Source organism: Bombina bombina, chromosome 5 (assembly GCF_027579735.1).
Source record: "Bombina bombina isolate aBomBom1 chromosome 5, aBomBom1.pri, whole genome shotgun sequence".
Classification (NCBI taxonomy): domain Eukaryota; kingdom Metazoa; phylum Chordata; class Amphibia; order Anura; family Bombinatoridae; genus Bombina; species Bombina bombina.
Genome location: NC_069503.1, coordinates 122,573,879 through 122,588,234, shown reverse-complemented (window position 1 = coordinate 122,588,234; position 14,356 = coordinate 122,573,879). Strand labels below are relative to the sequence as shown.

General features: G+C 39.8%; 1 protein-coding gene across 2 annotated transcripts in view; it reads right to left on the bottom strand.

Annotated features, from left to right (window-relative positions):
* The window catches only part of LOC128659245 (zinc finger protein OZF), a 73,983-nt gene that overhangs the window by 15,853 nt on the left and 43,774 nt on the right, over nt 1-14,356 (bottom strand). For both annotated transcript variants that reach the window (XM_053712921.1, XM_053712922.1), the window contains exons 3-4: nt 6,558-6,650; nt 895-990 (exon numbers count right to left, since the gene is read on the bottom strand). In XM_053712921.1, the coding sequence (XP_053568896.1) occupies nt 895-990; nt 6,558-6,650 (189 nt within the window). The remainder of the gene's footprint in view (nt 1-894; nt 991-6,557; nt 6,651-14,356) is intronic.

Genomic DNA, 14,356 nt, shown 5'->3' with positions numbered 1-14,356 from the left:
AACCTTCTACCCTATTAACCCCTAAACTGCCAATAGCCCAACACATTATCCCCTACTCTACTTCTTAACCCCTACACCGCCACAACCCCTCAATGCAATAAACCCCCTAACCTATTACCCCTACACCGGCACAACGCAATCTATCTCTAAACTACTTAACTACCTTACCCCACCACCTCTAACCTAACACAGCCAAAGTAACAGAAAATTACACAAAAAACAACCCACAGTTATGCCTATAATAAAACTAAAAGCACCCCCTTAAAACAAAAACACCCAAAATAAAAACTAAAACCATATACTAACACTAAAAGTTACTATTTCTAGGGCATTACCCTAAAGTGATTTCGCCCTTTTGCTCCAATAAATCCAACCCCCTAGCCCCACCTCTTCTCCATGGCAGGGCCCATATACTGTACATCCTGGCGGTGGTGGGAGCCCATTTTCATGGAGGCAGTGGGGGCCAATCTTCATGGAGCAGTCCTCTTCTATCTTCATCAAAGTGATGGTGGTCTAAGTTCATCCATCTTCTGCGGCCACTCCGCTGGGGCAGTCTTTATCCATTTTGTGCATCTTCTTATTTTCTTTTCTGGTCATCTTTGGATCTTCCGTCGCCCTCTTCATGAGGTCACCCACCACATACTGAAGTGAATGCGAGGTACCCCCTTTATATATGATGCAGGATGCTATAAGTAGGTTGAGATCTTGTGGAGGGTTTTATACTGAAGCTGTATTTATGTCAGAATGTTCAATCATATTTAAAGTTAATAACCTTCCCGAACTTGCTGTCTATTTACATTTTGTTGGGTAATACCCAAAATAAAAAAATAAAAATAATAGTATTACATATACTGTATGTGTGTGTGTGTGTGTATTTTTATTTTAGATTCTCACCATCAGTGGATGTAACAATTACAGTCTTTATTAAATGATCATCAGTGTCCACCTTCTCTTCCTCTGTCTTCATCTCTAAATTTTCCTGTAGAATATCTGAAAATGCAAATCACAAAATCAGTACAATACAATGTGTTACACCAACTAAACTGTGAAAACACAAAGGGAACAAATAAACATAAGAGACATAAACGCCAATAGAAAGACAGGAGGTGACAATCTGTAGGAATTAAGGTAGTGACACAGTAAGCTGCCCTATGTACCCTTTTGGTATATTTTAAATACCCCAAGTCACAGCAGCGCCTCCATCCTGCCAGGGACAAGAGTATGAGCCTGGAAATGAAACTGCATGTGTGGGGTGGGGGATTTGAGAATGTAGTTGACAGACGGCTTGGTTGAGAATAGACTTTAATTGACAAGAGACATCAATGCTCTGCAACAGGTCCTGACAGGGTTACTTCACTGTGCAAGGACACAAAACTGACATGGATGGACACCATTAGGTAATTACTCTAGCCCCTTGAATGGGCAGTCAAATAGGTTTAAAGATAATTTTTCAGGACAAAATGAATTAAAGTTAAATGATAATTATCAAAAATAAACTGCCATCCCAAAGTCTGACAATCGGATTCAACAAAGGGAGACTTCTTTATAGAGGTGCTATGTGGATGCAGCTACAACCGGTGGGTAGAGTGCCAGTTGTTCTATGAACGGGGTTGGGTGTCCTTTGAAAGGGGTTGTGGCCAGATGTGGGCGGAGTCAAGGAAGTCCCTAGTTTCACTTTGGAAACAAGGACATTTGCACTTTAAAGTGAATGTAAATTTTGATGCTAAAGTCCCTGGGTTAATTCATCAAAATTTACATTTGACTCGTGTTGTGAAAATACTTAGGCCTAGATTTGGGGTTTGGCGGTAGCCGTGAAAACCAGCGTTAGAGGCTCCTAACGCTGGTTTTAGGCTAACTCCGGTATTTGGAGTCACTCAAAAAAGGGTCTAACGCTCACTTTTCAGCTGCGACTTTTCCATACCGCAGATCCCCTTACGTAAATTGCGTATCCTATCTTTTCAATGGGATCTTTCTTACTCCGGTATTTAGAGTCGTGTCTGAAGTGAGCGTTAGAAATCTAACGACAAAACTCCAGCCGCAGAAAAAAGTCAGTAGTTAAGAGCTTTTTGGGCTAACGCCGGTTCATAAAGCTCTTAACTACTGTACTCTAAAGTACACTAACACCCATAAACTACCTATGTACCCCTAAACTGAGGTCCCCCCACATCGCCGCCACTCGATTAAATTTTTTAAGCCCTAATCTGCCGACCGCCACCTACGTTATACTTATGTACCCCTAATCTGCTGCCCCTAACACCGCCGACCCCTGTATTATATTTATTAACCCCTAATCTGCCCCCCTCAACGTCGCCTCCACCTGCCTACACTTATTAACCCCTAATCTGCCGAGCGGACCGCACCGCTACTATAATAAAGTTATTAACCCCTAATCCGCCTCAGTAACCCTATAATAAATAGTATTAACCCCTAATCTGCCCTCCCTAACATCGCCGACACCTAACTTCAAACATTAACCCCTAATCTGCCGACCGGAGCTCACCGCTATTCTAATAAATGTATTAACCCCTAAAGCTAAGTCTAAACCTAACCCTAACACCCCCCTAAGTTAAATATAATTTAAATCTAACAAAATAAATTAACTCTTATTAAATAAATTATTCCTATTTAAAGCTAAATACTTACCTGTAAAATAAACCCTAATATAGCTACAATATAAATTATAATTACATTGTAGCTATTTTAGGATTAATATTTATTTTACAGGCAACTTTTTAATTATTTTAACCAGGTACAATAGCTATTAAATAGTTAAGAACTATTTAATAGTTACCTAGTTAAAATAATTACAAAATTACCTGTAAAATAAATCCTAACCTAAGTTACAATTAAACCTAACACTATACTATCATTAAATTAATTAAATAAAATACCTACAATTACCTACAATTAAACCTAACACTACACTATCAATAAATTAATTAAATACAATTCCTACAAATAACTACAATGAAATAAACTAACTAAAGTACAAAAAATAAAAAAGAACTAAGTTACAAAAAATAAAAAAATATTTACAAACATAAGAAAATATTACAACAATTTTAAACTAATTACACCTACTCTAAGCCCCCTAATAAAATAACAAAGCCCCCCAAAATAACAAAATGCCCTACCCTATTCTAAATTACTAAAGTTCAAAGCTCTTTTACCTTACCAGCCCTGAACAGGGCCCTTTGCGGGGCATGCCCCAAGAAGTTCAGCTCTTTTGCCTGTAAAAAAACATACAATACCCCCCCCCCCAAATTACAACCCACCACCCACATACCCCTAATCTAACCCAAACCCCCCTTAAATAAACCTAACACTAAGCCCCTGAAGATCTTCCTACCTTGTCTTCACCCTGCCAGGTTCACCGATCGGTCCAGAAGAGCTCCTCCGATGTCCTGATCCAAGCCCAAGCGGGGGGCTGAAGATGTCCATGATCCGGTCGAAGTCTTCATCCAAGCGGGGCAGAAGAGGTCTTCCATCCGATTGAAGTCTTCATCCAGGCGGCATCTTCTATCGTCATCCATCCGGAGCGAAGCGGCAGCATCCTGAAGACCTCCGACGCGGAACATCCATCCTGCCCGACGACTGAACGACGAATGACGGTTCCTTTAAATGACGTCATCCAAGATGGCGTCCCTCGAATTCCGATTGGCTGATAGGATTCTATCAGCCAATCGGAATTAAGGTAGGAATATTCTGATTGGCTGATGGAATCAGCCAATCAGAATCAAGTTCAATCCGATTGGCTGATCCAATCAGCCAATCAGATTGAGCTCGCATTCTATTGGCTGTTCCGATCAGCCAATAGAATGCGAGCTCAATCTGATTGGCTGATTGGATCAGCCAATCGGATTGATCTTGATTCTGATTGGCTGATTCCATCAGCCAATCAGAATATTCCTACCTTAATTCCGATTGGCTGATAGAATCCTATCAGCCAATCGGAATTCGAGGGACGCCATCTTGGATGACGTCATTTAAAGGAACTGTCATTCGTCGTTCAGTCGTCGGGCAGGATGGATGTTCCGCGTCGGAGGTCTTCAGGATGCTGCCGCTTCGCTCCGGATGGATGACGATAGAAGATGCCGCCTGGATGAAGACTTCAATCGGATGGAAGACCTCTTCTGCCCCGCTTGGATGAAGACTTCGACCGGATCATGGACATCTTCAGCCCCCCGCTTGGGCTTGGATCAGGACATCGGAGGAGCTCTTCTGGACCGATCGGTGAACCTGGCAGGGTGAAGACAAGGTAGGAAGATCTTCAGGGGCTTAGTGTTAGGTTTATTTAAGGGGGGTTTGGGTTAGATTAGGGGTATGTGGGTGGTGGGTTGTAATGTTGGGGGGGGGTATTGTATGTTTTTTTTTACAGGCAAAAGAGCTGAACTTCTTGGGGCATGCCCCGCAAAGGGCCCTGTTCAGGGCTGGTAAAGTAAAAGAGCTTTGAACTTTTTAAATTTAGAATAGGGTAGGGCATTTTGTTATTTTGGGGGTCTTTGTTATTTTATTAGGGGGCTTAGAGTAGGTGTAATTAGTTTAAAATTGTTGTAATATTTTTCTTATGTTTGTAAATATTTTTTTATTTTTTGTAACTTAGTTCTTTTTTATTTTTTGTACTTTAGTTAGTTTATTTCATTGTAGTTATTTGTAGGAATTGTATTTAATTAATTTATTGATAGTGTAGTGTTAGGTTTAATTGTAGGTAATTGTAGGTATTTTATTTAATTAATTTAATGATAGTATAGTGTTAGGTTTAATTGTAACTTAGGTTTGGATTTATTTTACAGGTCATTTTGTAATTATTTTAACTAGGTAACTATTAAATAGTTCTTAACTATTTAATAGCTATTGTACCTGGTTAAAATAATTACAAAGTTGCCTGTAAAATAAATATTAATCCTAAAATAGCTACAATGTAATTATAATTTATATTGTAGCTATATTAGGGTTTATTTTACAGGTAAGTATTTAGCTTTAAATAGGAATAATTTATTTAATAAGAGTTAATTTATTTCGTTAGATTAAAATTATATTTAATTTAGGGGGGTGTTAGTGTTAGGGTTAGACTTAGCTTTAGGGGTTAATACATTTATTAGAATAGCGGTGAGCTCCGGTCGGCAGATTAGGGGTTAATAATTGAAGTTAGGTGTCGGCGATGTTAGGGAGGGCAGATTAGGGGTTAATACTATTTATTATAGGGTTAGTGAGGCGGATTAGGGGTTAATAACTTTATTATAGTAGTGGTGCGGTCCGCTCGGCAGATTAGGGGTTAATAAGTGTAGGCAGGTGGAGGCGACGTTGTGGGGGGCAGATTAGGGGTTAATAAATATAATATAGGGGTCGGCGGTGTTAGGGGCAGCAGATTAGGGGTACATAGGGATAATGTAAGTAGCGGCGGTTTACGGAGCGGCAGATTAGGGGTTAAAAATAATATGCAGGGGTCAGCGATAGCGGGGGCGGCAGATTAGGGGCTAATAAGTGTAAGATTAGGGGTGTTTAGACTCGGGGTACATGTTAGGGTGTTAGGTGCAGACTTAGGAGGTGTTTCCACATAGCAAACAATGGGGCTGCGTTAAGAGCTGAACGCGGCTTTTTTGCAGGTGTTAGGTTTTTTTTCAGCTCAAACAGCCCCATTGTTTTCTATGGGGGAATCGTGCACGAGCACGTTTTTGAGGCTGGCCGCGTCCGTAAGCAACTCTGGTATCGAGAGTTGAAGTTGCGTTAAAAATGCTCTACGCTCCTTTTTTGGAGCCTAACGCAGCGATTCTGTGGACTCTCAATACCAGAGTTATTTTAAAGGTGCGGCCAGAAAAAAGCCGGCGTTAGCTACGCGGGTCCTTACCGACAAAACTCCAAATCTAGCCGTTAACTTTTAAACTTGACAGCAGCTCCAGCTTCCTCCGGTCGACACAAAGCCTCTTCCTGGGTCTAAAATGAGGAATCCAGCTTCCTCCAATCACGGCATTGAATCAAACACCGATTCCCCCGGGGATGGAGGGGGGAAGCCGTGATTGGAGGATGACCTATCCATCATTTCTGACATCAGAAATGGCTTGCGAGGACCGGTGGAAGCTGGAGCTGCTGTGAAGATTAAAAGGTAAGTATTTTTTTACAACGATTGAAATGTAAATTTTTATGAATTAAATTGCCCCTGTTTTTAATCAAATTTTTAAAAACCGGGCACTTTAGCATCAAAATTTACATTCACTTTAAGGGACAGCAGGGACCATCTCACAAAACGTGACAATCCCATAATATAAGAAATGGAGTGACGCTCTGAAATGGGGGGGCATCTTTGTAATCATTATTAGGATTACTAACAATACGAAGTTTTGGAATTATTCTTAGGAATACCTTACCATTTGTTTCAGACTAGAGAGATGCTGTACTTACAAGGTGTTTACTGACCACTTTAAATCAGTACATACAGTGTATATAAATGTTATTTTAAATTGTTTCATGGAGACAAAACAATAGCTTTTTATTTATTACAAACAGAGCCATGATAATAACACAACATCAGATGGAGAATACGGTAAAAAGATACTAACTATCGATAGGAAATGTATCTGTTTCTGTCTTTATGCTGGTCATGTGACTGTCAATGTCCAACTCTTCTTCCTCTGTCTTCACTTTAAAACGATCTGAAAAAAGCATTATAAAACCTGATGATAAGGGACAAATCTACTATATATCAACTGTCACATGTCTGGTAAGCAGTTTATTAAAGGGACATTAAACATGTTGAGATAGTAAAATAAAATGATAAATCATATATATACTGTATCTATCTATCTATCTATCTATCTATCTATCTATCTATCTATCTATATACATATAAACCTCTTCAATATACTTTCATTATTTATTTTGTTCCCGTTTCCTGTATTTCCATTCTGAAACTGTGAGCTTTTCAAACTGTTAGAAATGAAAGTAACACTGTTATATTCAACACAGCCATTGGCTGCACACTCTAGTGACCTATTTATAACTGTCTCTAATTGGCCCCATGAGAGAAGGTAACAATGTATCAACTGAGTTAAAGGGACATGAAACCCAATATTTTTCTTTCAGATTTTCTAATTTGCTTAATTCTTATAGTATCCTTTATTAAAGAATCTGCAACGCACTGAACACAGGGTGAGCCAATAACATGAGGCATATAAGTGCAGCTACCAATCAGCATCTCCTGAGCCTACCTAGGTATACTTTTCAACAAAAGGATACCAAGAGATCAAAACACAGATACTAGAAGTGAATTGGAAAATTGTTTAAAATCACATGCTGTAGCTTAAAGGGCCATAATACCCAAATGTTTAAACACTTGAAAGTGATGCAGCATAGCTGTAAAAAGCTGACTAGAAAATATCTCCTGAACATCTCTATGTAAAAAAGAAAGATATTTTACCTCAAAAGTTCGTCAGTAGCCACCTCCCATTGTAAAGGATTTCTAAGCAGCATTTTAGTGTGTCTGTCCTGGGACAGCTGAAAGGATGAGCCTCGTGAACTCTCATATTATTTCACCAATCAAGTAAAGGAAGCTTACTATGAAATCTCATGAGAGTTAAGTCAAATCTCATGAGATCACAGTAAGAGTTCATGACCTCAGCACTGCTGATGCTGATTGGCTGCTGTTCATTTCTTCATTTTTTTTTTTATTTTTACCTGCAGCTGGGAGCAGGTGAAGTATAACTTTTTACACAGAACTTACTCTGCTGAGCTGAGGAGATTGTGAGGTAAAATATCTTCCTTTTTTACATAGAGATGCTCAGGTGATATTTTCCTGTCAGCTTTTTACAGTTATACTGCATCAGTTTCAAGTGATTTAGCATATGAGCATTATGTCCCTTTAACCATGAAATAAAAAAAAATTGGATTTCATGTCCCTTTAAAATCTTTAACTTCTTCCTTAAAGGTGCATGAAACAACTTATTTCCTTTCATGATTCAGACAGAGGGTACAATTTAAAACAAGTTTCTAACTTACTTATATGATCTAATTTGCTTTGTTCTCTTAGTATCCTTTGTTTAAATAATTTCTTGGCAGGCTCAGGAGCAGCAAATCAGTACTGGGAGCTAGCTGAAAACATCTGGTGGGCTAATGACAAAAAACATGTATGTATATAGCTCCCAGTAATGCATTGCTGCTCCTGAGTCTACAAAGAATCCTTTAAAAAAAAGGATACAAAGAGAACAGAGTAAACTAGATAAAAGGAGTAAATAAAAAAGACAAAAATTCAGTTCCATATCCCTTTAAGATGTAGATCAGAAAGATTTCATCCCACCCTCAGGACAGGGCAACAGCCTCTTATAAAAATGAGAAGAGGAAGAGGATGAAAGCCAAGGACATCTATGAGAAACTGTGTCCTCCCATCTTAGCAACAACACTACCAACACCACGGCAACCCCTTTAAAGGGACAAGAGACCCCCATTTTTTTCTTTCATGATTCAGATAGAGCATGCATTCTTAAGCAACTTTCTAATTAAAACTTCTATTAACAAATGCACTTTATTCTTTTGATATCCTTTGTTGAAGGAGCAGATGTGCACTGCTGGGAGCTAGCTGAACACATCAGCTGAGCCAATAACATGAGGCATATATGTGCAGCCACCAATCAGGAGCTATCTTATTTGAAAAAGCAGGATTGATAGATTACGAGCCGGCCCATTTTTGGTTCATGCTTGCTGATTGGTGGCTAAATGTAGTAAAAGGAGTAAATTAGAAAGTTGTTTAGAATTGCTGCTCTATACGAATCATGAAAAAAATGACATTATTAACAAGTGCATAATAAAAAGACAATGCAATAACACCTACTCTGAATTTCAAATAAGCAGTAGATTTTTTTCTCACAAATGGTTTTCCAGCCACTTTCTCATGTAACAGCCATCAGCCAATCACAGACTAGTATATGTATACCCTGTGAGCTTATGCACATGTCTAGTAGGATCTTGTTCCCCAGAAAAAGTGCATATAAAAAAAAAAATCAAAATTTGATAATGGAAGTAAATTGGAAAATGTCTTAAAAACTGCTGCTCTTTCTGAATCATAAACGTTTATTTTGACTTGCAACTCACACATTAACCCCTTAAAGTGAATGTAAATTTTGATGCTAAACTGCCCGGTTTTTAAAAATTTGATTAAAAATAGGGGCACTTTAATTCATCAAAATTTACATTTCACTCCTGTTGTGAAAAAAACCCCTTATCTTTTAATCTTGACAGCCGCTCCAGCTTCCCGTTGCAAAGCCTCTTCCTGGGTCTAAAATGAGGAATCCGGCTTCCTCCAATCACGGCATTGAATCAGACACTGATTCCCCCGGGGGGAAGCCGTGATTGGAGGATGAAGTATCCATCATTTCTGACATCAGAAATGGCTTGCGACGACCGGAGGAAGCTGGAGCAGCTGTCAAGTTTAAAAGGTAAGTTTTTTTTCTAGAGTCAAATGTAAATTTTGATGAATTAAAGTGCCCCTGTTTTCAATCGAATTTTTAAAAACCGGGCACTTTAGCATCAAAATTTAAATTCACTTTAAGGACAAGGCCATTTTTCAATTTCTTACCCATAAAGGGACAATGAACCCAAATTTTTTCTTTTGTGATTCAGATAGAGCATGTAATTTTAAGCAACTTTCTAATTTACTCCTATTATCAATTTTTCTTCGTTCTCTGGCTATCTTTATTTGAAAAAGAAGGCATCTAAGCTTTTTTTTGGTTCAGACTCTGGATAGTACCTTTTTATTGGTGGATGAATTTATCCACCAATCAGCAAGAACAACCCAGGTTGTTCACCAAAAATGGTCCGGCATCTAAACTTACATTCTTGCATTTCAAATAAAGAAACCAAGAGAATGAAGAAAATTTGATAAAAGGAGTAAATTAGAAAGTTGTTTAAAATGTCATGCTCTATCTGACTCACGAAAGAAAAAATTTGGGTTCTGTATCCCTTTAAGGACCGGGGCTATTTTTACATTTCTGCTGTGTTTGTGTTTAGCTGTAATTTTCCTCTTACTCATTTACTGTACCCACACATATTATATACCGTTTTTCTCGACATTAAATGGACTTTCTGAAGATAATATTATTTTCATCATATCTTATTTACTATAAAAAAATATATAAAATATGATTAAAAAAATGAAAAAAAAAACCCACACACTTTTTTTTCTAACTTTGACCCCCAAAATCTGTTACACATTTACAAAAAAAACACCCATGCTAAATAGTTTCTAAATTTTGCCCTGAGTTTAGAAATACCCAATGTTTACATGTTCTTTGCTTTTTTTTTGCAAGTTATAGGGCAATAAGTACAAGTAGCACTTTGCTATTTCCAAACCATTTTTTTCAGAATTAGCGATAGTTACATTGTAACGCTGATATCTGTCAGGAATCCCTGAATATCCCTTGACATGTATTTTTTTTTTAGTAGACAACCCAAAGTATCGATCTAGGCCCATTTTGGTATAGTTCATGCCCCCATTTCACCGCCAAATGCGATCAAATAAAAAAAAAAATGGTTCACTTTCTTCTACAAGATATGACGAGTCCACGGATTTCATCCTTACTTGTGGGATATTAACCTCCTGCTAACAGGAAGTGGCAAAGAGCACCACAGCAGAGCTGTATATATAGCTCCTCCCTTCCCTCCACCACCTGTCATTCTCTTTGCCTGTGTTAGTAATAGGAAGAGGTAAAGTGAGGTGTTAGTTTAGATTCTTCAATCAAGAAGTTTTTTATTTTAAAATGGTGCCAGAGAGTACTATTTTTCTCAGGGGGAAATCATCAGTCTCTTGCTGCCCAAGAGGAGTGGAGACATATTATTTTCTGCCCTGATGTTGATGATCTTAGCAAACATTATCTAAGATCCATGATGGTTCCCACAGCGCAGCTGAAGGTAGTGTAAGGAAATCTTCGGTGTCTTGCTAAAAGCAGCATTGAGGTATGTTCAGTCTTTTGTTTTCTGGGGAGACTTGATCCATCAGAACAGGCTGACATTGTCCTCTATATGGGGAAGGGTAAGCAGTATGCACTAAGAAAAAAGGATATGGCGTACCTGAAATCCCTTTATTTTATTAATTTTATTGCCAGAAGTATGTAAAGACCTTTGTGGCTTATCTTGGGCTGGACGCTGGGAGACTTAGGTGGTTTATTTTATTGTTGGAGACTCAGTGTTACAATGCATTAGAGGACACATGGCACATATTTTTTATTTTATCAGGCATGTTGTTTGTACTGCGACCCATGCGGGTCTTAGTCAGGATAGAGTACGCCCATGGTGGGCGGGGCCTATTTTCACACGCTCCGTTGCGCAGTTTTCATCCGGATCACATAGCAAGCAGAGGCTGGAGGCCTAAGTTGTCTACTATCGATAAGTCCTTCCACGCTATATCACTGCAACAAGTTCATTCCAGGGGCAGGTAGGTGCCACAGCAGAGCTGTGGCGTGGTGCAGGGGCCAGTAATTGCATAGTTAATAAATTTATGTACTAAGTGATATATATTGTAATTTGGCACATCTTGCAAGTGGATGCAATATTAAGGAGTGTTTTGGGCACTTTAAATTAGTTTTTTTTCTGGCCAAAAAGCGCTTTTGCAATTTTCAGTAAAATAGTTGCGCTTTTAAAATTTAAAGGCGCAGTACAGTTTTTTTGGGCTTTAATTTTTTTCACATTTAATCTAATCAAAGCTCAATATTTAGCAAGGTACGACTATTATCAGTATTGTTAATCTGGTTAACATGTCGGACAGTGAGGAGGAAACTCATTGCTCTATGTGTTTAGATGCCACTGTGGAACCCCCTCTTTTTGTCCCTCGTGTACTGAGAGGGCCTTACAATGTAAAGCACAAATTTTATGTAAGGAAAATGTGTGTAAAGATGATTCTCAGTCTGAAGGGAATCAGGGTGTACCGCCAGCCTCTCCCCAAGCGTCACAACCTTTAACGCCCACCCAAGCGACGCCTAGTTCTTCAACCGCGTCTAATTCATTTACTCTGCAGGATATGGCTGCAGTTATGCCAACTACCCTTACAGAGGTATTATCTAAGTTGCCAGTGTTACAGGGTAAACGCAGTAGGACAGAGGTCAATGTGAATGCTGAACACTCTGATGCGTTGTTAGCTATTTCGATGTACCCTCACAGTGATCTGAATTGGGGGTTAGGGAACTTCTATCTGAGGGGGAACTTTCCGAATCGGGAAGTGCGTTACCTCAGACAGACTCGGACGTCATGTCCTTTAAATTTAAGCTTGAGCACCTCCGTCTTTTACTTAGGGAGGTTTTAGCGACTCTGGATGACTGTGACCCTATTGTGGTACCACCAGAGAAATTGTGTAAGATGGACAAATACTTAGAGGTACCTGCCTACACTGACGTTTTTCGGATTCCAAAGAGAATTTCGGAGATTATTAAGAGGGAATGGGACAGACCGGGTATCCCGTTCGCACCCTCTCCTAATTTCAAGAAAATGTATCCTATATCTGACACTGTTCGGAACTCCTGGAAAACAGTCCCTAAGGTGGAAGCAGCTATATCTACCCTGGCTAAGCGTACAACTATTCCTATTGAGGACAGCTGTGCTTTCAAAGACCCCATGGATAAGAAATTGGAGGGTCTTCTAAAGAAATTTTTTATTCATCAGGGTTTCCTCTTGCAACCTACGGCATGCATTGTACCAGTTACAACTGCGGCGGCCTTTTGGTTTGAGGCCTTAGAAGAGTCTCTTAAGACCGAGACTCCTTTAGAGGACATCTTAGATAGAATTAAGACTCTCAAGCTGGCTAATTCTTTTATCACAGATGCCGCCTTTCAAATTGCTAAATTGGCGGCTAAGAATGCTGGATTTGCCATTTTAGCGCGTAGAGCATTATGGTTAAAATCTTGGTCTGCTGATGTGTCATCTAAGTCAAAGCTTTTGGCTATTCCTTTCAAGGGCAAGACCTTATTCGGGCCTGACTTGAAGGAAATCATTTCTGACATAACTGGAGGTAAGGGTCATCTCCTACCTCAGGATAAAACTGTTAAATTGAGGGGTAAACAGAATAATTTTCGTTCCTTTCGGAACTTTAAAAGGAGTACCCTCTTCTTCCTCTTCCTCCACGAAACAGGAAGGGAATTTTGCTCAGGCCAACTCCGTCTGGAGACCCAACCAGGCTTGGAACAAGGGTAAACAACACAAGAAGCCCGCTGCTACTACCAAGACGGCATGAAGGGGCGGCCCCCGATCCGGGACCGGATCTAGTAGGGGCAGACTTTCTCTCTTTGCCCAGGCTTGGGCAAGAGATGTTCAGGACTCCTGGGCACTGGAAATCGTGACCCACGGGTATCAACTGGAATTCAAAAATATTCTCCCAAGAGGGAGATTTCTTCTTTCACGATTGTCTGTAGATCAAATAAAAAGAGAGGCGTTCTTACGTTGTGTAAAAGACCTCTCTACTATGGGAGTAATTCGTCCCGTTCCAAGACTAGAACAGGGGCGGGGGTTTTACTCAAATCTTTTCGTGGTTCCCAAAAAAGAGGGAACGTTCAGACCAATTTTAGATCTCAAGAGTCTAAACAAGTTTCTCAGAGTCCCATCTTTCAAGATGGAGACTATTCGAACAATTTTACCAATGATCCAGGAGGGTCAATATATGACTACCGTGGACTTGAAGGATGCATACCTTCATATTCCTATCCACAAGGATCATCATCAGTACCTAAGGTTTGCCTTCCTGGACAAACATTTTCAGTTTGTGGCTCTTCCCTTCAGGTTGGCCACAGCACCCAGAATATTTACGAAGATTCTAGGGTCCCTTCTGGCGGTTCTCAGGCCGCGGAGCATAGAAGTGGCGCCTTATCTTGACGATATTCTGATTCAGGCGTCGACTTATCATCTAACAAAATCTCATACAGACACAGTGTTGTCCTTTCTGAGAACTCACGGATGGAAGGTGAATCTAGAAAAAAGTTCACTAGTTCCACAGAAAAAGGTTCCCTTTTTTGGGAACTTTGATAGATTCTATAGCCATGAAGATTTTTCTGACGGAGGTCAGAAAGTCAAAGATTCTAAATACATGCCGAGCCCTTCAGTCCAATCCTCGGCCATTAGTGGCTCAGTGCATGGAGGTAATTGGATTGATGGTGGCGGCAATGGACATCATTCCGTTTGCTCAATTTCATCTCAGACCACTACAACTGTGCATGCTCGGACAGTGGAATGGGGATTATGCAAATTTATCTCCACAGCTAAATCTGGACCAGGAGACCAGAGACTCTCTTCTTTGGTGGTTGTCGCCGGATCATCTGTCCCAAGGGACGTGTTTCCGCAGACCCTCGTGGGTGATAGTGACGACGGACGCCAGTCTACTAGGCTGGGG